Genomic DNA, 25,057 nt, shown 5'->3' with positions numbered 1-25,057 from the left:
AACAAAGAGCGTATTGAAACGTTAGAGCAAGGAGTGGGAGGCTTACAGGATGAGGTGGCAACGGCTTGGACTCGGAATAAACCGATCGTATGCAACGGCTGGAGGAGTCTTTGAAGGCTTTATCCGATGTCGTTCTCTCTTCAAAGGCAACTCAGTCTTCGCACTCAGTGAAATAGGGACACGTATCAATACCAACATGACGATACAGAATGTTCTCGTCTGAACATACCCCCTCTTCGAACCAAAATCTAGTTTCTGCGATTTGCAGGGGACGATCCAACGGAGTGGTTCAAAAGAGTAGCACAGTTCTTTGAATTTCAAAGAACTCCTGAAGATCAAAAGGTGAGCTTAGCATCTTGCCACATGGAAGGTAAAGCAAACCAATGGTGGCAATGGTTGAATTGGACATACAAGGAAGAAAATCAAACAGTGACCTTGACTATGTTTGTCGACGAGCTGTGGGCACGGTTTGGTCCGACAGATGGAGAAGACTTTGACGAGGCTCTCTATCATATAAAACAAAGTGGTTCTCTTTGGGATTATCAAAGAGAATTCGAGAAATTGGGTATCGGGTACATGGGTGGACTCAAAAGGCTCTCGTTGGAACTTTCATAGGTGGATTAAAACTGGAAATAACCGATGGGATACGAATGTTCAAGCTAAAAACGTTAAAAGAGGCCATCAGTTAGCTAGGAGCAAAGATGAACAACTTACACACACCGCAAAAGAGGTTTGCTCGCCCAATCCCACAAAATTGCCTTCCGAAAACCGTCACTTCGATCAATCAAAGAATAACGATAGCTCCTAAACGATTGGGTTGGGAAGAGATGTAAAAACGACGAGCTCAGGGGCTATGTTTCAGCTGCAGCGAAAGATTCACACACAGGCCATAAATGCCAGGGACCTAGACTGCTACTCATGGAAAGCCACGATGATTTCAGGATAAAGAAGAAGAGGCAAAAAAAGAAGGTAACAGAGAAGATGAACTTGAAGTTTCTATACATGCCTTGACGGGATGGGCATCTCCACGGACCATGTGAGTAGTTGCCACCATCAAGTCCCAACCAATAATGGTGTTAATCGATAGTGGATCTACAAACAATTTTCTGGGCGACAGTGGCTAGAATATTGTGGCTTCTAGTGGTTCCTACGAAGTCCTTCACAGTCCATGTCGCCAATAGAGAGCGACTCTTGTGTCAAGGGCGATTTGAGAAGGTACTGATATATTTACAAGGCATTGCATTCTCTCTTACTTTTACTCTTTGCCATTAGCAAGACTAGACATGGTGTTGGGAATACAATGGTTGGAGATGTTGGGGTCTGTAGTTTGTAACTGGAAGCACCTAACCATGGATTTCAATTGGGAGAATCAAGCACAAAGACTACAAGGGATAAAAGGCCCATTCAAGCAACTTCACTTGAGACCTTTGCAAAGGAGCACTGACAGGGTCAAATGGTTTTTGCTATATATGTTCAAAAATTGGAAGAATCTCTCTGAGTTGGCATTCAACCGAATATGCAGCAAATTTTAAGCGAATTTGAGGACGTCTTTCAAGAACCCTCTAAGTTGCCTCAATTACAAGAAATCGACCATCATATACCTCTCAAGGAAGGAATCCAGTTTATCAATGTTTCATTCTAGTGGCAGCTAACTCCAAATTCGTTTTCATTTGCTGCAATACTTCATCCCGAGTAAGGAGACTTTTATCGACCTCATTAACACGAGATAACCCATCTGCATAATGAGGAATTATTGGAGGAATGCGACCATATAAGGCTTGAAATGGTGTCATCCCAGTTGAGCAGTGATAGGTAGTGTTATACCAATACTCTCCCCATGGCAGATAGCTATACCATTTTCAAGGCCATTGATGGACAAAACATCGCAGATACTGTTCTATACAGCGGTTTACCACCTCCGTTTGTCCATCCGTCTGAGGATGATAAGCTAAACTTAGCTTCAACTTAGTACCCGACATGGTAAAAATCTCCTACCAAAATTTGCTTACAAAAATGGGGTCTCGATCACTAATGATGGATTTCGGCATTCCATGAAGTTTAATAACATTTTCCACAAACCTTTCAGCAATAATTTTCGCAGAGAAAGGATGAGATAAAGCAATTAAATGAGCGTACTTACTAAGTCTATCCACGACCACCATGATACTATCCTTGCCATGTGAAGATGGCAATCCTTCGATAAAATCTAAGAAGATGTCATCCCAAACTAGACAAGTAATTGGGGGTGGTTGGAGCAATCCAGCCGGTGCTAGTGTCTCAGATTTTGTCTTTTGGTAGGTTGCACATTGTTGAATGTAATCTTGGACATATTTGTGCATAGAAGGCCAATAAAACTGCTGAACTAGTCTCTTGAAAGTTCTTAGAACTCCAGAATGTCTAGCCACCTTACTGTCATGAAACTCTTGGAGCAGCTGATCCCGCAATGCAGTTGGAACCACCACCCTTTGCTTGTAAAAACACAGCCCATTCTTCAGTACATAATTTCCGGTAGGATTATTTGCTGCCCGCTGGAATAATTTTTTCATGTACAAATCAGTTTCTGCTGCCTTTCAAATGTCATCCCATAAAGAAACCTGTGAAATAAATATTGGGTTGAGGAGAGAACTATTGGGGCGGTGAGACAAGGCATCTGCTGCTGAATTTTTTTTCCCAGGTCAATATATTATCTCATAGTCGTATCCAAGAAGTTTAGCGACCCATTTTTGTTGCTCAGAAGTGGCTACTTGTTGCTCCAAAAAATATTTGAGACTGCGTTGGTCGGTTTGAATGAAAAACTTCTGACCCAAGATGTATGGTCTCCAAGTCCGAATGGCTTCCACAATTGCTAACATCTCTTTGGCATAGATTGAACAAGTGCATTTAGTAACCCCCAAAGCTCGACTCATGTATGCAATTGGTCTTCCTTGCTAAGTTAGAACAACTCCAATTCCATCCCCAGTAGCATCAGTCTCGATGGTGAATGGCTCATTGAAATTTGGCATTGCAAGAGTGGGTGTGGTCGTCATAGCTTGTTTGAGCGTTGTGACTGCAGCAGCATCATCTTCATCCCATTTGAAATTCCCCTTTTTGAGCAAGTGGGTGAGAGGACGAGCTAGTACTCCATAATTCCGAACAAATTTCCTGTAATATCCTATCAAGCCTAAAAAGTCACGCAATTCAGTAATATTAGTGGGTTGTGGTCATGCGACCATAGCCTCAATCTTCTTGCCATCTACCTTGACACCTTGATTTGTCACAATATGGCCCAAATACTCCAATTCCTGCTTACCAAAGTCACATTTGGTTGCTTTGACGAAGAAGCTGTGTTTCTTCAAAATCTCTAATGTTTTCCTCACATGAGTTAAATGCAATTCCCATGTAGGACTATAGACTAATATATCGTCAAAGAAAACTAATATGAATTTTCGGAGGTAAGGACGAAAAATAGAGTTCATTATGGCTTGAAAAGTAGATGGAGCGTTACATAAGCTGAAGGGCATAACAAGATACTCAAAGTGTCCTAAATGCAATTTTTGGAATGTCGGGAGCATGTACTCGTACCTGATGATAACCAGCTCGAAGATCCAGCTTATAAAATAGGTAGTTCTGTACAACTCGTCCAACATATCGTCCACTGTTGGAATAGGAAATCGATCTTTAATCGTAGCTGCGTTTAGTGCTCTGTAATTTGTGCAAAACCTCCAAGTATCATCTTTCTTTTTCACCAAAAAGACAGGGGAAGAAAATGGTCTAGTGCTTGGTCGGATGATTCCTACTTCCAGCATTACCTGTACTTGTTTCTCAATTTTTGCCTTTTGAAAATGCGCATACCGATATGGTCGAACATTGATGGGCTGGGTTCCTTCCTTGAGAAGTATATGATGGTCGATTTCTCATAGTGGAGGCAGCTTAGAGGGTTCTGGAAAGACGTCCTCAAATTCACTTAAAATTTGCTGCATATCCGGTTGAATACTACCCCAGGGAGATTCTTCCAGTTTTTGGACATATACAACAAAAATCATTTGACCCTATCGATGCTCCTTAATTCCTCATTATGTAGATGGGTTGTCTCGTGTTAATGATGTCGATCGAAGTCTCCTTATTTGGGATGAAGTATTGCAGCAAGTGAAAACAAATTTGGAGTTAGCTGCCACTAGAATGAAATATGTGGCTGATCAAAAGGGAAAAGAAGTGGAATTCCAAGTAGTAGATTTGGTGCTACTTAAACTGCACCCATACTGCCAACACTTCGTGTTCAAACGCGCTCATCAAAAACTTGCTAATCGTTTCTATGGCCCATTTCCAGTTGAGCAAGGTAGCATATCGTCTCTGTTTACCACCTGAAGCTAAGATTCACCCGGTGTTTCATGTTTCTCTCTTAAAGAAGTATGTGGGTACTTCTCTGCCTGCTATTGTCGACCTGCCACCAATTTATGATGAAGGACAAAGGACAGATCCAAGTTGAACCTGAGAAGGTGGTCGATACAAGATGGATCAAGCGTGGTACCCAGTTTATTGAAGAAAGTTTGGTGCAGTGGAAAAATTTGCCTGCAGAAGATGCTACCTGGGAGGATACCCAGATGCTCAAACAACAATTTCCTACATTGAACCTTGAGGACAAGGTTCCACTTGTGGGGGAAGTATTGATACACCGAGAAGATCCTCTAAGATTCCCAAGAAAAATCCCAAGTTTTTAGCTTAGGATTGAATTGTTCTTTTCTAGTTTATTGTTTTGAATTTTATTTATTGCTTGGTCACAGTCATAGGTGGTTTGTCATCTCTAGAATAATAGCTAAGTCATGGTTTTTTACTAGCTAAAGTCTAGGAGTCAGTTTAGCTATTGAGTTGGTGTAATGAAACTCTATTTAAAGAGTTTATTGGGAGTAGAATAGGGACGTTAAGAATTTGATTCAAACTTGTGGTTGTCTTTCACCCAAAGAAAGTCAAGTTTATTGAGTGTTTTTCATTGTAATCTGATTGGGACCTATCATGTTCCCTCTATAGTAACACGAGCTTATTATCTTTTTCACTCTTTCTTTTGTGTAATAACCTCCAACGACCATGTTGTCCTGTTTCTGCTTATTCTCCCTTTTCTGTTGATCCCACGACCTTTTGTCCCTTCACACAACCAGATCGAAAATCCTAATCTCCCAAGGGCTGTTATTGACGGACACACCTACTTCTAATTGAGACCTTGACCGTACCATGTGAGTTGTCGTGGTTCATTGTTCATTTCCTATAGACCACGCCAATTGTGAAGGTCGATTTTGTGATAAATCGATCTCCAAAGAAGAGAGAGGGGGAGGAAAAAACTGAGGGAAAGAGAGAAAGGAAAGGGAAGGAGGAGAAAAGGGGAGGAAAAACTGAGAGGAGTTTATGTAATTGTGAGATCCATGGTGAAACTACTCCCCGAGCCTGTGGACGTAGGCACGTTTGTCGAACCACGTAAAAAACCCTTGTCTTCTCTATATTTCCATGTTCTTTTTATTATTGTGGATTGAATGCTGAAATCATGATCGAGGTTAATTTATCACAAAATTGATCTCCATAAGTCCTATAAAAACTTACTTCTTTGGAGCACAAATTTTTGTAATAGAAAAATATGTTTTTAAAAAGAAAAAATAGAATCTTTTAGTTATCCAAATAAAATGAAATAGTAGCGAAAGCACCAATAATGTGTTCAACCCCATAAAAATAAGAAAACAATTAGGTTATGTTTGATTGTACAGAAAATTAGGAGAAAATTGAAATTCTGTGGAAAATGATAATTTTTCAATGTTTGACGTATCAAAAACTCTAAATTTGCACGGAAAATGATTTGCCGAGACCCATAATTTTCCTTCATTAATGGCAAATCATTTTCTTACTCTCTCCCATTGAAAAACGACTTACTAGTACACGACAGATCAAACAAAATAAATATTTATTTTATAAATAAAGTTAAACAAAATAAAAGAGCACACAAATAATTTTATTTATAAATAAATATTTAAATTATTAAAAAATTATTTTTTCTATCAAAAAATTTAAAATTATCTAAATCAATCGTTTTTTTTTTTTTTTTGTAAAATTCAAATTGAATAATTAATTTTAAATTATATAAAAAAATTATAAACAAAGTTAGAGAGTTGCTATTAGCAAACCAAATTTTATTGATTACACTCGAAATACAAAATAAAATAATAAGTAAAAATTGGGGTGACAAAATAAACTATCTCATTATATGCTAGATTTGATCTGTTTTTTGAGTTTATATTATATGAGCCTAATCATAACTGTAAACAACTACTGAAATTGTTTGAACGGGTGTTGCAATGTTGAATTATAATTTGAGTCAAACCTTTGTAATGTTTGAAGAATGTGTTTTAATCTTTAATTAGGGTGTGATAAATAATTTAAGAAATTTGGGTGGAATGATTAAAATATAAGGTGCCAATAGTAGCTCTCTAAAAAATTTTGGGTGCCAATAGTAGTTTTCTAATAATTTAAGAAATTAGGTTGTAATAATTCAAATCTTTCCAAAAAAAATGATTTTATCATTATTTTTATATAATTATCACAAAAGTCAAATTAAAATAATATTTATTTTTTATTTTTTTATGCAATTCAAAAAACAAAAATAATTTTTCGCGAAATTTTCCATGTTATGCCCAAACAGTAGAAAAGAATTTGCCTTGAAAATCATTTGTATGGCAAATGATTTGCCAACTAATATTTTCTCTGCAATAAAAAATGCCTTAAAAAACAGCCAAGAAAAGCACACTTTTAGGTTGAGCTATATATTTTCTTGCCTCAAAGGTAGAAGCTGCTTCACTCCTTACATAACAGATAAGCTTAATCCTATTTTCATTTTGTTTTTTATTCTCTTTTAAAAAGAGGACATTATGAAAGTTGGCTTCCTTCGGGAGATGGATGGGGCCAAGGAAAGACTGAAGCTTGTAAAGGCTGATCTTATGGTGGATGGGAGCTTTGACGATGCGGTACAAGGCGTGGATGGTGTATTTCATACAGCATCTCCTGTTCTCGTTCCCTATGACAATAACATTCAGGTAAGCATGTAATTAGAACACAACTTGAGAAAATTATGTGGATAGTCCAGATTAAAAGCAACACATTTAGTGTGATTAACTAAATGTGGTTTCAGGCAACTTTGATTGATCCATGTATAAAAGGGACCGCGAATGTTCTAAGATCCTGCTCCAAAGCAAGTACAATCAAGCGGGTTGTGCTCACCTCTTCATGCTCTTCAATAAGATACCGAGATGACGTCCAACAAGTTTCCCCTCTTAATGAATCGCATTGGAGTGATCCAGAGTACTGCAAACGCTACAATGTATTTGACCTTCTTGATGACATGATAACTATTCAAAGTATATGCACAGATGAGCACAAACACATATATTACATTGTTGTATTCAAGGTTTAAAATCTCATCTTGAAGTAGTGTCAATATCAGGAAAAAATTCAAGACTGTCTCTACCAAAAATACTGATACACTCCAAGATAATGCAAATAAATCCCTAGAAATTCAATGTCTCAGGGTCAATGTTTTGTTCGGACTCAGCCGAAACTAGAATTTCTTGGCCTAAAAGATGGTACAAAACATTAAGGGTTTGATCATCCCATGATCTGACCTAGGTTCAAATCCCGTTGAACCCAACTTCAGCTCTGCCAACCACTAACCCCTAATTGGTTACATTGAATGCAGCTCTGGTACGCATACGCAAAGACAATAGGAGAAAAGGAGGCTTGGCGACTAGCAAATGAGATCGGGATTGATCTAGTGGTGGTGAACCCATCTTTCGTAGTGGGCCCCTTGATTGCACCACAACCAACAAGCACACTTCTCATGATCCTGGGAATCATAAAAGGTTAGAAAAATAACTTCTAATTACCTACAATAGGCATCGGAATTAATATTGTCAGGATATTTAATCCCTTGATAACTAGGGTATGGCCCATCCAAGATTCTGTTCGATTCCAAATCACCAATAAAAGTACCAGTGGTTGAGAATCTGATCACACATTGACCTTTACCTATTTATTCGCATTAGGAGTTCGAGGCGTGTATCCAAATACAACAGTAGGCTTTGTACATATAGATGACGTTGTTGCTGCACACATCTTAGCCATGGAAGAGAGCAAAGCATGCGGAAGGCTTATATGTTCTAGCTTGGTCACTGACTGGTCAGAAATCATTGAGATGCTAAAGGCCAAGTATCCATCCTACCCATTTGAAAACAAGTAAGCAGAGCATGTAATATTGGACTAACTCTATATTGCTTTCTTCTTGAAATTTGAGGGCTTCTTTCACTAAAAGAGAAATCTGATGGTATTGCAGTTGTGCTACCCAAAAGGGAGATGACAACCCACATAGCATGGACACAAGGAAGATTAATCAGTTGGGGCTTCCTGCTTTCAAAAGTCTCTCTCAAATGTTTGATGACTGCATTAAAAGCTTCCAAGAGAAGGGATTTCTATGAGGCCATCTCCCCTCATCTTCAATTCCCACAACATTTATCAACTAAAAAACACTTCTCATGTTGCATAGATTAATCTCAGTTTCCTCATTAACAGTATTAGTAGTAGTAGCAGCGGTAATAAATGTTTATCTTGGGAGTGACCTGGGTTTCAAGGAGAAAAGCCAATCTGATTCAAGGAATTCTTGGTAGTTTGATACTTGGCTGCTCCAAAAATAAAATCCAGCAATGTGATTCAAGGAATTCAAAAGTTGTTAAGAAAAAAGGCTGCTACTTTTGAAAAAAAAAAATGACCGTCAGAACCAAAAATTGCTAATCTAATCTCAATAAACCATTTTCAAACTCCTAGTAGAAATGTACCTAGCAAATTCCTTTTTCCTAACCTCTTACTCAATCAACCGCCCTTCAAAAAACATGAATGCTTGCAAACATTATCATCATATTTCATCTGGGCAACAATGGAAGTAATATTTCGCTTAATAGTTCTTCAAAAACATGCTGATACCTGCAAACTATTCACTCAATTTTTAGCAGATATAATAATACTTGGGTCATCCAAGTCTTTTAATACGAGACTACATGAATCATCTTGAGCTATTAATGAATTTCCTTTACGTTACCCATCTCTTGTATCATGTCTTCCACTAATGTCTAAAAATATTATCTTGAGATTTGTAAAGGTTAATTGTGGTACTGTCAATATTAGATGATAAGTGGAAATATGTATGATTTAGGCAAAATATAAAGTTACATGAATAAGGATTAATTGATATTACAATGATATTTAAATAATAACTGGTCAATACTGTAATTTTGGGAGTAGAGAAAGAAAGCGTGTGACTTGCAGCTTATGGGATCGTTTGAAGTAGTTGAACAGATTTTGAGCAAGTTCACCGGATATTCCACGTGTCCATGTTGAAGAAGTATTTGTCAGGCCCTTCACACGTGGTTAGTTGCGAAACAATTTATTTGATGTAAGATTTACCCTCTTGATTAAGGTTTTAAATCATGAAACTTATGAGGAGATGTCACGGTAAACAGAAATGGAATACTGCATTGAATATAACGATATTGGTGTATTGGGAATAGAGATTTTAATGCAGTTTGTGAATTTAGTGTTAATAGATATATGTATTATGGGTCAGGTTCAAGGGCCGTCTGAGAAACCGTCTAAGAAAACTTTCGACGGTAAATAAAATTTTAAAATATGGGTTAGAAATTTTGGATTGAGCTGATTTTTTGTGAGGATGATCTCTATGATGGGAAGATCATCCAAAAAAAAATCAGCTCAATCTGAAACTTCTAACCCCGTTAAAAGTGATTTAGAATGTGGACCGTCGATTTTTTACCACTTTTTATCACTAATTTGTAAATCACTTTTGATGGATTTACAAGTTTCTGATTGAGCTGATTTTTTGTGAGGATGATCTTCTCATCATAGTGACCATCCTTGCAAAAAATCAGCTCAATCCAAAACCTCTAACCCTTATTTTGAAAAACGAAAGTTTTCTTAGACGGTTTCTCAGACGGCCCTTGAACCTGACCCATGTATTATAGTAGGGATATAATAAGTGTGAAAGTTATATATTATTTTATTAAGAAGTATTAAATGGTGTGCAAATAGTAGTGATGTGTTTGCTGTAAGTCTATGCAATAAGGAGTAATAATTAGGGTAAGTATGAGTAAAACATAATAGACGGTGTAATTGATGAGAGAAATAAAGATAAATAATAGAGAAGATGTGAAAGGATTATTGTTGATAGACATTGGTGGGGAAGTGATACAATGTGAATTGATTGTCATCTTAAGGTTATACAAATAATAGATTAGTTGGAGTATAAGTTTAAAATAGAGTGATTAATTAATGAATGTGTTAGGTTGACGGAATATGGGAGACATAAGTCTACGAGTTATAAATCAAATTGGTTTGGGACTAACAATAAATGGTAATCGAAAATAAGTATTATTTAATATATATGTCGTGTTAGTGGAATCCCGACAAAGCTTGATAAGGTATGATTTCAATTTCGAGGGCAAAATTTTTATTAAGGGGGGGAGAATGTAAAACCCCAAAATTTTAATTCGTATCTCGAGGAAAAAACTAAATAGTGGAATTTTAAGAAAATCTTGAAAGTGGGACTTAGGGGTAAAACTTTAGGATGTTTATGATCATTTTTAATGGAATCTGACCTCACCATTGGATTCAAAATGATCGAAAAACATACTTTAGCCTGTAAGCATGCTCAAATGTGAGTCCGAATATAAAAATTGCAAAATCCTCGATTACCAAGTCGGACCAGGCCAAAATAGTGAATTTTTACTGGAGTAAGAATTATTAAGATTAAATTATACCATTAGATTTGTAACGAAATATTATTGAAGATGGACTATTTATTTATCATTTTTGGAGATCAAGAAGTCGAATTATCGTCAAAAACGAAAACGACATCAAGTTTAGGGGTCACCTCAGGCCAAAAATGCAAATTTTTTTTAGAAACATCATTTGTAGAAATTGACTACACCATTAGATCCGGAACAAAAAATTAAGCGAAATACAGTATTCATTCGTCATTTTTGGAGTCCGAACAGTCAAGTTATCGTCGATCGAAACAATAAGCGAAATACCGATTTCGTCCCAAATTTTATATAAATAAAATTTTAATATTTTTTTATAACTTCATCTTCCCCAACTCGTCCATACAGCCGTGACAAATAAAAATGAAAAATTCATTTTTTCTCCGATCTTCTACCTTAGATCCTTCGCAAACGGCTCGTCGATGATGATCGCCGTAGAAGGGAAAAAGATCCGCAGCTTCGACATCTATAAAACCTACCCAAGATTCCTTCATTTCATCTTCTCTTTCACCCCATATCGTTAAAAATCAATTTTATTTTTATACGTAGATTTCGTAACTTCGACCTTGGATTTCATCTATTTCGGAGTCAAACCGTCCTCCGCCGTAGAAGAGAGAAAGGACGACCACATGAGATCTTCAAAACCACCAGGCCGATTTCGAAAATCAACCGCTTCGAAGTTTGATCCATATCGATTTTTGTGCCAATTACCTAGATTTCCTCACACACGCTTCAATCTTTTTGCCTAGAGACTGTAAGGAACTTTCAATTTCTATTAGTAATCGTAGATTGTGAAAAGTGCATTTAGAATTTTATTAAAAAAATTTTGATGTATTTCCAAAATATATAATTCTTTTGTTATTTCAAAAATTCACGCAAGAAATTACATGTTTGATATGTTTAATTGTATTTTTAACAAATTATACGTGCGTAAGGTATTTTAACGGGTTATTTCCATCAATTGGGTCTTGTGCACTGCTCGGACCCCGTTTTCATAAAAAAATTTGTAATTTTTTTAATATTATTGATAAAAATAAATTCTTCAGTTGGAAAATGTGATTTAATATTCAATGAACTCATATTGAGTTGATGAATATCAGAAAATGGATATTTTATTGAAGAGATAAAAAATTGTAAAAATCAAAAAAAGGGAAAAAGGGTATAAAACGGTAAAATGCCAGAGTCGCACCTGAGGGGTGATGTCTGCATTTTACGTTGTTATGTTGTGTGTAGGTTGGTGAATAGATATCCAGGGATAATATTGTTAGTTACATGTTTATTTAAATTTCTGTTAGCGCAAGGCGCTGTTTACCTTTCTACTATGTTATTTATTTTAGGTCGGGTGGCCACACTTGCATAGTAGGAAACTGGATATCCATTCTCAACCTTGTATTGTTAATTTCTCTTTTGTTTTCAAATAAAAATAATATATATATATGTAGCTATTTTGTGAGCTGTAAAAGAGTCTGTGAATGCCTGAAGGGATAGTGCGTCATATCATCTAGAGTGGTGTACTATCCTGGGATGTATGGTAGGGACCACCAAGCTCATACGTGGTATGGGACGCGTATGAGAGTGGAGTCACAACTGGAATCCGGGTTTATTCCTCTCTATCTTTACCAGTGAACTTGTAATGTTAAGGTGGTCGTATACGAATGGTTTGTATATTTGGGAATCACATGTACGCGTGATAGGCATAAACGAAGATGATTAGTCAGTGATCACTAACAATCTATAGTAGTCAAACGTTCTGACACATCGAAAAGAGACCCATTGCTTACGATCACATCAAACGGCCAGCCTGAGCCAGATAAATGGTCAACCAAGCATGATAAACAGCGACCAGCCACAAAATTAAGAACTAAAAACCAGAAAAGAATTGTAATATCATGTCCGGACTGGGAGCAATCCAGTCGTGAATCCCAACTCTCTAATTCCAATACTCCACTATTGTGTATTATGTATCTGTTACTTATTTTGATATATAAAATGAAATCCATGTTTAATGTTTCCATTTGATCAATTAGATTTGTATAAAAAGATAATGTTATAGTGTAATAATGATCGATGTAATGTGAGTTTTAAAATGTTTAGTTGCTCATCCCTGGCTATATGTACCAATTAATCGTAGTTTCTTCTTTCAAACTTTGCATATTTTAAAATGATTCAGTATGTTTATTCGTTCATGTTAGAAGAGGTTATTGGCATAAATTATTTTCTTCCTTACTGGGTAACCATTGTTACTCACCTTTTCCTTCTCTATTTTTTTAGTCTCAGATTCAGAGCTTGGTGAGGCAGGTATAGAGCACGAGTGAGGATCATCTGGTGGGTCAGATAGACAACCAGAGTTCGTCACCTGGTGAGTATTGGGGCTACACCCCCTAGTGGGTCGATTTGTCAAGGAGTATAATAGATTTTGTTCTGAGCGTTAGGACTTTTGTTAGAGTGGGAAATATTTATAAAATCCTGTATTCTGGTTATTTTTCTGCACTTTGATCTTTCGTACATTATTAGATGTTTATAGGCTTTTGCTAGTATTATATTTTGTATATATATATATGCAGGATTGTATGTCGTTTATCAGGTGCAGGTTGAATCGTCTTAGAATACTAACATAAACAGAGGGGATCATGCCGAAATTTTGAGGCGCCACCTAGTACCTCGAGATCTGACATGGAGATTTGTGTTAGTATTTGGCGGGGCGCCACAAGAAATCACTGTGAGCAAAGAGAAATAATCACCTTTGCCTATCAGCATCGATTGGGCATCAATCACCATCCTACCAAGCTTGGAAGGGTCCATGCCCCACTTTGACAATAGATAACCGAAGGTAATGGTTCTCTCCGAAGAACAACCAAGGGAATCACCTTTCCTCCTCATTCGCCCCATTAGAGAAAGGGAGGTCTTGTACAATTGGGAAGAATTCCCTATAAACCTTGAGGTTGTAGCAACCTCCAAAAAAAGGCGGTTAGACAAATTTAATTCACCCGAGACTCATAGCGAGCCCTTGTCCGCAGGGAAAGACTATTTTAAGGGCACCCTATCTTCATTAATGAATTTTCATGATTGTTTTTCTTATTTCAAATATCCAAAAAGCAACAAAAAATCAAAAATTTATCAAAAATAAAAAACGTCTCAAAAAATTAAACATAAACCATTCAAAATCATAAAAAAATAGATATTTTCCAAAAACAAAAAAAAATAGGTTTCAAGGGATTTGTCTCAATCAAATGAATACCTAGATAGAATGGAGTTTGAAAGAGACGAGTATGATTTTGATCTCAAGCTCGACTTTGAACTCATAGGGATTGATGAAGAGTCGGAGGACAAAATAAAGTACCCACCTAAAGAAATCAAAGACTTGGTAGAATTTCACGAGAAAAGTGTTTAGCCAAACAATGAGGATATGGATTCAATCAATCTTGATACTGAAGATGACCCACAAATCATCAAGATCAAAGCCTTACTAATATAGCAGCAAAATGAAGAAATAGTTGAACTTTTACAGAATTATCAAGACATCTTTGCATGGTCATATAGAGACATGTCTGGGTTAAACTCTAATTTTCTCGTCTACAAACTAACAATCTCTCTCGAAAGCAAGCCGATCAAACAAAAGTTGAGAAAATTGAAGCTAGAATGGATCCTTAAGGTCAAGGATGAGGTCATGAAGTAATTTCAAGTAGGATTCCTTGTAGTTTTTACATACCCCAAGTGACTAGCTAACATTGTCCCAATATCTAAGAAAGATGGGAAGGAACGCATGTGTGTTGACTATTAGGACTTGAATAAAACTAATCCTAAAGATGACTTTCGACAATTTAGTCGACAGTACAGCAGGGTGTAGACACTCCATTTTTACACTCACCTGATTAATTAACTCGTCAAATCGATTGCGACAGTTCCCAATGATGGATGAATATTTCAATGCTCTATTTTGTTGCTGGATATGTATCAGAAATTTGAATTAGGTATCTCAAACTAACAAAACTGTAGAAACCACGCTACGCTAGGAAAATATAACCCCCAAAATATATAAATCATCATTTTACAGACAAAAAGAAATTTTACGATAAAAATCACTAAAAAATGATCAAATTATCAAAATACCCCTAGCATTAAAACATCCTTAGAACCCCCTTATACTTAGGAAAACCCTTTAAAACACATAAAACAACAAATTTAAATCAAATAAATCATTTTGCCAATTTTCACCAAATTCGACAAAATTACAAAAAAAAACCCTCATAAGGTTGATAATCATTTCACGCTAAAAAATTCATAAGTGACACAAACCAATAATCTTATCGAATTCCTTATGAAAAACTGATTCTAAAATATTTCAAAACATCGAAAAACGATTTCTCAACACAAAAGTCATCTTCGGGGGCAAAACGGTAATTTTCTAATTTTAACAATTTAAAATTTTAAAATTAATAAATAAAACATTTATTAACGTAAAGTGAAACTTTAATAAAATTAATTTAAAAATCTGAACTAAGAAAATTAATCAATCAAGCTCTCAAGCAAAATTGTTGATGGTTGCCTATTTATTTAAGTAGAGCCCCCTGATATTTATTGAAAGACCCCTTCATTTGAGGGCCTAAAGAATTAAAATATAATTAAGGAGGGTTCTCCGAAAATCAAAAATATATTATTTCATTGTACGTAAGAATTAAAACCTTAATCTAAAGAAACCTAGTCAATCTCATAAGACTTAAGTAGAAACCCTAATCTAAAGAAACCTAGTCAATCAAATAAGACTTAAGTCAAACCCTAATTCTTCCAAAAAACTCTATAAATATAAAGCCTCCATAACCTAATTTCGCAGGTCAAAATAAACTTTAGAAAAAGTAAGTCAAAAAGTCTCCCTAGCCTTCTCCAAACCCTGATTTTAAAGTCCCAACTCCCTACCTAATATCCAGATCCCAACTTTTGCTCAAAAAACGCCCAAAAACCTTTAAAAACATCTAGAAATGCATCAAAAAAATTAGGAAATACTCAAATCTAAGAAGAAGACACCTCAACTTAGAGATCTGAAGTAGATTAAGTAACAAAGGAAAAATAAGAAATCTCATACAAAGAGTCTCTCCGTCAGTTCTGAGGGGACAAATCATTGCGATCACGTAGGTATACTTTTTACTTTTTTATTTGTTCTAGGTTTTTTAGCAATGTAATCCTTTTTTGAGAATTAGTAGAAATCGACGTTTGCTGGGCGGGGTTGGTGCCTAACACCTTCCAATCCCGTAACGTGATCCCTTGACCATAGTCTCCTTTTATTTGTAGATTAGTTGCTTTTATCTATTTAGAGTCAATTTTTGGTTCCTAGACTGTAATAACTAGGTGGCAACTCCCAAACCTAAAAAATCAAAAATGGATTTGTACACCCCGCAGATCGAGGATGCTTTCACAGGGCATGGCATGTTCTCGTTTATGGACGATTTCTCAAGTTATAACTAAATAAAAATAATAGAAGAAGACCAGGAAAAGATCGTATTCATTACACCCTGGAGCACTTTCCACTACAAAATCATGCCATTTGGGTTAAAGAACATAAGGGCAACTTATCAACGTGTGATGACCGTGTTATTCCACAACATGATCCATAAAGAAATGGAGGTTTACGTAGACGACATGATTGGTAAGTCTAGTATAGAAGAAGATCATCTGGTAAATCTCAAGAAGCTATTCGATCGACTAAGGAAGTACAGTTTAAGGCTCAACCCGACAAAATGTGTATTCGGGACAACATCGGGCAACCTATTGGGATTTATCATTAACAGACGAGGCATCGAGATAGATCTAGTAAAAATCAAATATATCCTCGAGATTAAGGCACTCGTTTTAGAGAGGGATATTCGAGCATTTTTGTAGAGAATATAGTATATTCATTGCTCAACTCACACCCATATGTGAGCCAGTCTTCAAGTTACTTAGAAAAAACAAGTTTGCGAAGTGGAATAAGGACTGTCAGGAAGCTTTCGACAAAATCAAAAAATATTTACTTAACCCACCAGTCTTGGTCTCTCCTACTCTAGGGTGACCTCTGTTGATGTATATCTCGGTGCAAGAGATGTCAATGGGGTGTGTACTAAGGCAACACGATGAATCAGGGCAAAAGAAACAAGCTATTTATTATCTCAGCAAAAAATTTATCGAGTACGAAGTAAAATATTCTACACTTGAGGTGGATGGAATCGACGTGTTCAGAAATTCAAGCCTAATAGTCTATTAGACAACTGGAAAATAGAAGACTCGAGGGCAAGGATTGATCCCTTACCACAAGTATTTCGAAGAACTAAGCTCAAGCTTCAACAGGATTTCATTCACATACATGCCGAGAACTAATAACCAATTCATAGATGCACTAGCTACACTCGCTTCCATGATCAATATTTCAGAAGACCTAGTCATCGACCCCATTGAGATCAGAATTCAAGTTGAGCCGACTTATTCTCTACTCGTCGAAATAGAAGAGCCCGAAAAGAAGCCATAGCACTTGGATATCAAGGCATACCTCGATGATCGAACCTTCCCATTAGATGTAACACCAAATAATCGAAGGACCATTCAAAAATTAGCAGGCCAATTTTTCTTGAGTAACGATATCATGTACAAGAAGTTACATCACGAAGTCTTGTTTCGATGTGTAGTAGAAATAGAAGCAAAACGACTAATTGAGACTGTGCATAGTAGAGTTTATAGACCCCACATGAATGACCACATGCTAGCTAAGAAGATCATGAGGATGGGGTATTACAAGACGATAATGGAAAGTGACTGTATATCAGCATGTTCGAAAATGCCATCTATGCTAGATTTATGCCAACAAGATCAATGCTTCACCTTTAGAATTACATAACATGACCACCCCTTGTTCCTTCTCACTCTAGGGCATGGACATCATCGGATATATCTCGCTAAAAGCTGCAAATGGGTACCGTTTCATCCTAGTCGCTATCAATTACTTCACTAAATAGGTAGAAATAACATCCTATGCCAATGTCATGAAAAACGATGTCCTAAAGTTTGTCAAGAATAGCATCATTTACCGATATGGGTTTCCTAGTGGAATAATAATTGATAATGCTAAAAACTTAAAAAACAAAGATATGATAAAATGAGTGAAGACTTTTAGATCACTCATCACAACTCTGTACCTTATAGACCTAAGATGAATGGAACTGTCGAGACAGCCAACAAAAACATTAAGAGAATCATCGAAAAGATGGCAGTTACATACAAAGATTGGCACGACATGTTGCCTTTCGCACTTCATGCATATCGAACCTCGTTCAAAACTTAGACTAGGGCAACACCTTACTCACTAGTATACGGAATAAAAGTAGTCTTGCCTGTAGAAGTTGAGATCCCCTTCCTCAAAATCTTGAAAGAAGTAGAGTTGGATGAAGCTAAATGGGTTCAAGCTCGATTTGACCAGTTAAATTTGATTATAGAAAAACGCTTTGATGCTATTTTCCATGGACATATCTATCAACGATGAATAGCTCGTGCCTACAACAAAAAAATTCAAACCTAGAGATTTCTTATCAAGAGACCTCATCTTGAAGAAGATTCTGTCAATCCAAGAAAACGCTAGAGAAAAGTTTTGACTAAAATACGAGGAACCGTTTATCGTACAAAAGGTGATGACGGGAGGAACTCTGATCCTCACAGAGATAGATAGAAAATTCTTCCCTCAACTGATCAATGCTGATACTGTCAAGAAATACTATGCCTAAAACCTGATCCTGAGATGACGAAAGGCCATATTTGTTATTTTAAAAATAACTATCTAACCCTAGTCAACCCTTTTGAGCAATCATGTTCATTTCTTAACCTATGACTGGGACAAGTCAACATTACAAAAACAAAAAAAAATAGAAAAAATATAAAACAAAGTAAAAACATGAAAGTATCCTAGCCCTCATGAGGACAAAATGTGAATGGCTAAAAAATACAAATAATAAAAAAAAGTTAAAAAACTCAGACACTTAATCTTGAACTCAACCCTAATCTCCAGTCTAAACAAATTTAAGAGACGCTGAGAGGAGACATAGATCACCTTTTTGAATTAGAATAGACAAATCCTATGTCTAACCCATTCTAGATAAATCCGGACCCTAACCTTTTTGTATTTTTTCACTACCCTTAACCTAAGTCAACATTTCATCCCACCAAAAGTCTTTTCGGATTAGGGAATATTCTAGGGCAACATAATAACTATAGCAGCTCCTATGATCTTGTAACTTGATTCGAATCTCAAGTCTTATTAGTCGTTGGAAAACTCGATAAGGGAATCTAGATTGGATATTTGAAAAAAAAGAACATCTTGAAGCGTAGAGTAGTCGATCTCGTGGCTCAACTTAAGTTGCCAAACCATGAAAAATAGTCGAGAAACTCAAGAGGAAAATTTAGATCGATCACTCAAGAAAGAATGCCACTATAAGAGTAGAGTCACCGATCTCGCAGCTCAAGTTAAATCACCAAGCCACAAAGACATAAAGACTCCGAGCAAGAATCGCAATGTAAAAATCCTAAAAAATACAAGCATAGTCTGAGCAATCTCCAAAAAGGGTGCTATGAGTAAAAAAATCAGACTATGGTAAGATCAAAGCCACGACACGATGAAAACCCCAAAAAGGGTGTCGATGCCCAAAATTGTGAATATCGAGTCTGGTGAAAATCGTAATCGGCACTAGATGTAATAAGGGAAATATAAAAAGAAGAACTCCTGGCCCGCAAGAGTATAAACTATGAACGGAAAAATCTTTCCAAAAATCCCAAGGCCCAAAAACAGACAACAGTTTTCCAATACCAGGGCACTAGGGATGACTCTAAAGGAATCAAAAGAATGATTGAAGCTCGTATCCCCTGTGGTTGGCAATAATACCCAGACAGTTACAATAAAGATGTTACAAACTCTGAATTTATCGTACTCATTTGACAAAGACATTTCATAAAATTTTAAAAAACTACTATTTTAGCAGATGAAGACAAATCTAGGACGTATTCAATAATACTTTGTGTTTTCAAGAATAATAAATATACCTAAGGCCAAGTAAGTATAAAACCTATTTTTTTTTGCATTAAATCATTTAATGTTTTGCATACATTCCAAGAAAATACAAAAAATAGGAATACAATACACAACTTGTCAAACGTCATGGTAAGAAATAAAAAAAGAGTCAAAGCGTTCCTCCAAAGCACGGATCTGGGCGGCTTGGCTAATTATCACTTTTTCAGAATTTGAAGCGTCATGATTCACCAAATATGCTCCAAAATCATCAAAATGAGGGCTCTCGGCAAGCCTATCCCTCAACTCAACAACTTCAGCTCAAAGTCTAACCACTTCACTGTTATCACTGGACCTTGAAACTGCAAGCTCGGATGTCAGTCGAGCAATCTCCTTTTGTAACTTTTTTTCATATTTGAGCCAAATAGCTTGAATTCGACGATGATCAACTTGGGTTTCCTCCACTCGATCTCGATAATAGAAGAAGGATGAAATACTAGGACGTGTTCGGGGCACTACTAAGACTACTTGCCTCCCTGAGATGAAATCTTTAATCCAATGCAAATACGACGGGAGTAAATGTGCTGGAAAGACAGGTCAACTCAAAATCTCAACTCGGCTCCATTCTTTCACAAGTCGACTCAGAAGTGCAAAGTTAAAGGGCCAACTAACTAGCTAAAATTCTCGGGAATGAGCACACCCTAATCATAGCCAAATTGTCAAAGAACCCGCAGTGGTACGTAGCCCCATGAAGACCAATCAAGACAAGGAAATAGACCCCATCAAATGCAATCATGGGAGATCCCCGAGGTTGGAATGCACCAACCCATCTCATTGCCTCATCATCAAGGTTGCAAAAGAAGGCGTACCATTCCTCTTTACCACCCAAAATTAGGGGGGAACTCGTCTCAACATCATAAGCACGAGATCAACATTAATGCAAAATGGACGATTAACGGTTTCAGTCGAAGCCATGTGATCCATGAACCAAAGTTACAAAAGAGAAGCATTCTAAAACCTTGAAAACTAGTAAATTTACGTTAAGTTTGAAACTTACCTATAAGAGCGGAGCGTATCCTCGAAAAATCCATTCATGATCGGACAAACTCGCCATGAGAGATTGGAACATCTCATTCAAAATCATGGGGGCCAATTAACATCCCTCCCAAACTTGTAGAACCATAGGAATGAGAGAGAGATCCATGATGTCTCTACTACCTGGAAACAAGAATTGACTCACTACCATCAAAGTGAAGGCATTGAAGCTAACCAACAACCTCAAAAGATTCAAAAAATGCTCAATCAAGAAAGACTTAGACATTATCTGTAAAATCGATCTACCATCTGAAATCTTCAAGAACTTTCGATTTATCCCCAAGAAGTCAGAAGCCTCGCTTCGACAACCCTCATGTAAAGGTGGAACAACAATTGCACCCGACATTACGAGACCCAATAGTACTCAAACTCCTCAATAGTGAGAGTCATCTTGTGTTCCCCAACACGAAAAATGTTGAGTTCCAGAACCCAATACCCCAACATGTGTCGTCCGTATTTCAAATACAGAGAAACAAGTTCAGCCTCAATCCATGCTCCATGCACGGATCAATCAAATAAAAACATAAAACAAAACAAAAATCAACCAAAAAGATTAAAAATAACCAACAAAAAAATTTTCAAAAAAAAAATCCTTTCAAAATGCATTCAATTTCTGATTTGTCAAAACACGATCAAAGAAACACCCAAATTTCAAAACTCAATAAATTTTCAATTGAGATTTCAAATGAGCTCCGTGCTATCAAGATCAAGGAATTAATAAGGCAAAATCCTATCAGACCCCATGCTTGGGTAGGCATTTTTTACAAAAATTGTCAATTCGTTCGGTGTTTTCAAGTTGTATTTTTTTACAAAGTTTTCATACTCGTACAAATAGGGATTTAGTTTATTCTTTGCAATTCTTTACACACAATTCCTGCAAAGAAGGGTAGCTGTAGACACCCTAATTTGAATGGGCCCTACTCAAAAGGACTCAAAAATACATACTTTTTCAATAAGATTCGCCAATGAGCCTAAAAAGCCCAAATTGTCAAAACGTGGCATTTTTATCAATTTGAAGTCCCTAAGGCTCCCTAAAAGTCCAATGGACCCACAAATAAAGACTTGGTGTACCCCCACCTACCACCGCTCTGTTCTCAAAACTAAAAAATCCCAAGCTCACTTAAGGCCTACGAATCCTCAAAAATCACTCCTTACTTCCCCCAACTTAGCCTATACCTAATTTCATATTACCTAAAACCTAAAACACACCCGCCCTCAAGAAGTCATTCTAAAATATACCTTAACCAATCCCAAATAACCTAAAACCTTTCCAAATATAAGCCAAACACACCAAAATCCAAGCCAATTCTAATCCACATCCATAATCCACATCAATCAAACAAACTTTGATCATCAAATGGACACATGGACACATCACAATTCACCTCCCAAAGAAAATCATTCTACCAAACCTAACCCATTATCTTTCTCTAACACAACCACTAACCCACATTACAATTCATACCCCCATACTCCATGTCATAATCCTAATCCACCACTCTTTCTCTAACACAATCACCAACTCATATCACAACCCACACCTCCTTTCATTATTCACTTTAAACCTATTCTCACAAGCCATCTACACCCTTTCCCTCCAATCAACTCATTTAATTATTCCATTTCCATAACTTTTTGACACATGTTATCATCCCCTTTATCCTTCCAAAAACCTAAATACCTAACTCCGTACACAACCCATTCTTTTAATCAAATACCTCACCTTACTTAACATTCAATCCCATTCTTTCAACCAAACACTACATCGTTTCACCTTACCAAACACTCAACCCAAATGGGTTGGGGATGATCCAAATCATTTGGATAAAAAACTATCCATTTACCTCCCTTCCACAAATACCCTCACCTTAACTCCAAATTTCACACCTCTCACCGTCAAACCCCATGCCATTATTTACTCTTCTAACTTCTCACCCCATTATACCCTCAAAAATAATCCTCAACACTTATAAATATCCTCCCTTACCTTCTAAAATGGGTACTAAGTCTAAGTCTAAAAAATCTCTTAATTCTCTCATACTCTACTCTCATCTTCTTTAATTACTTTTTTTACTTTAACAATACACATTTATAACTTACTAATGACGCAAAGAGAAAGAAGAAAGAAGGAAGGGAGGAAGATATCAAGGCTTCAAGGTAGGGTTGAGGATACCATACCCCCTCACTCTCTCTTTCCTCTCCAAGTCCCTTTTCTACTTTCCCTCTCACATTTTTACTTTTTATTTTAGAAAGACTTAAGTTGTGATGTTCCCCTTCCCCTGTCTCCGATAGATCAGACTTCGATTTGATTGAAAGTATAGGGGTTGTAACCACTTTCAAAATAAAATCGATTTTAAAATTTTCAAATAGTTTTGAGGCAATCGGTATTCGAGTCCTTCTCAACCCATGAGAATGGACCCATAATCATTAGCCAACACTTTTCAAAAACATATATTGTTTCCAAGGCTAGGTCCTTGTAAAGATCATCTCCTTCAATGGGATGATCCTTATAAGCTAAGCTGGTATCAAATCCCTACTTAGGGTACAAGTCGTCAACACGAGGCATTTTTATTTTGGTTGCATTTTCATCCAAAATGATTGAATTATTTTTTAGGTTACCATCATTTGATGGAGAGAGAGGGGTGCCTAACACCTTCCCCTCTCTGTAATGGAGCCGCTTATCTAGATCTTAGGTGGATTAGTGTTTTATCCGTACGAGAGTCATTAAACGCCAAAATGACAATTTTTCTAAAAAAATGTACATCGGATAACTATTCACACCCTTTTACAAAAATGAATGGTGGCGACTCCAATCCTTCGTTGAAGTGATCTTTGGAAATCAAAAATCACGCATCTAGCAGTGCCACCTCTAGTGTAGCCTCTACTGTCCAACAGTCATATTTTTTATCGTTATGACACAAATGGTACCACAACTAAGATGGAGGTGCCATCGCTAAGAAGTCATTGGAATGCTCATTTCTATAAATGGGATGCATTTGGCTTCATTACTACTTGATCATAAAGTCTATTTTGAATCTCATATCCATAGGTAAACCTCACGAGTCTTACTAACAATAGAAGACATTCTCGGGTGAATTTGAGACAACGTCCATCATGTCGAAATGTCATGAGTGATCAACCTTTGATTCCCTCATCTTCTTTACAATCGAATAGGCAAATCAAACCAAGCAAAGAGCAAAAGATGACTAAGGAAATGAAGATCCAAGGATCAACAAACTCAATGTACTCGATAGGCAAATACTTCCATTTTGAGTAAGTCTTTGTTTCATTTTTCAATTTTAAACACATTGTAAAAGTTTCCTTGATTTTTTTTCTAAAATCATGCACTTGTTTCAGTCGAGGACTCAAGTCAAGTGACTAAAGGTTTAGGATTTTGCCTAGGAAAAAACTCAATTTCAAGAGGATGCGGTTCTCTCGATTTCAAAGTCTTGGTTTTTGTCCTAGTGAAAAATACCATTTTGAGTGGATGCGTTTCACTCGATCTTAAGGTTTAAGATTTGTCCTAGTGAAAATTTTTATTTTGAATAGATGCGGTTTACTCATTCTTAAGGTTTTAGAATTAGTCTACAAAATTCTTTGTATGATTTTAGGTGAACTAAAAACCTATATTTTAGTGAACACCAAAAAACCATTGATTTGATTACCTTGGGAGTGGACTTAAGCACAATTGCTGAATCACTATAAGTAGATTGTCTCGTGCATTTTTCAATTTTCGTAAACTTGTAAAAAATCTTGTATGGTTGTCATAAATGAATGTGCCTTGTATGTTTAAACCCATATGACATGAATGACATGTATTGAAAGCCCCAAATCAGTTTTGCATAATTCATCAAATTGCATACGTAAGACTTAGCATCAAATTGGGAATCAGTGAATTGATACTTACAATGTACTTGCAGGCAAATTAAAAATATCTAAGTGCACACATTTAAAAAGAAATTTTAAATTATCCTATTCACCCCCCTCTAGGATTTGACATGTTCAAAGCACGTAATTTCACAACGCACCCGCTACTTTTCAATGTTGCATAACGATTATATTTTTAGACATACCAAAAAGATATCTCGAAATATTCATAGATGAATTTTTT

General features: G+C 36.4%; 1 protein-coding gene across 2 annotated transcripts; it reads left to right on the top strand.

The window, feature by feature from the left end:
* Positions 1-6,855: 6,855 nt before the first annotated feature.
* LOC147381727 (tetraketide alpha-pyrone reductase 2-like) lies at positions 6,856-8,786 on the top strand. Of its 2 annotated transcripts, none has more exons than XM_086430038.1 (5): positions 6,856-7,049; positions 7,145-7,420; positions 7,709-7,871; positions 8,055-8,244; positions 8,342-8,786. In XM_086430038.1, the coding sequence occupies exons 1-5, from the start codon at positions 6,885-6,887 to the stop codon at positions 8,481-8,483; spliced, it is 936 nt and encodes a 311-aa protein (XP_086286164.1). In that variant the 5' UTR covers positions 6,856-6,884; the 3' UTR covers positions 8,484-8,786. The 2 variants fall into 2 exon arrangements, with proteins under 2 accessions (XP_086286164.1, XP_086286165.1); XM_086430039.1 differs by having other exon boundaries at positions 6,859-7,049; positions 7,145-7,333; positions 8,342-8,772.
* Positions 8,787-25,057: the final 16,271 nt, after the last annotated feature.

This window comes from Akebia trifoliata, unplaced genomic scaffold (genome assembly GCF_017979445.1).
Source record: "Akebia trifoliata isolate Shusen 1 unplaced genomic scaffold, ASM1797944v1 Contig00285, whole genome shotgun sequence".
Classification (NCBI taxonomy): Eukaryota; Viridiplantae; Streptophyta; class Magnoliopsida; order Ranunculales; family Lardizabalaceae; genus Akebia; species Akebia trifoliata.
This window is presented reverse-complemented; position numbering and strand designations above follow the sequence as displayed.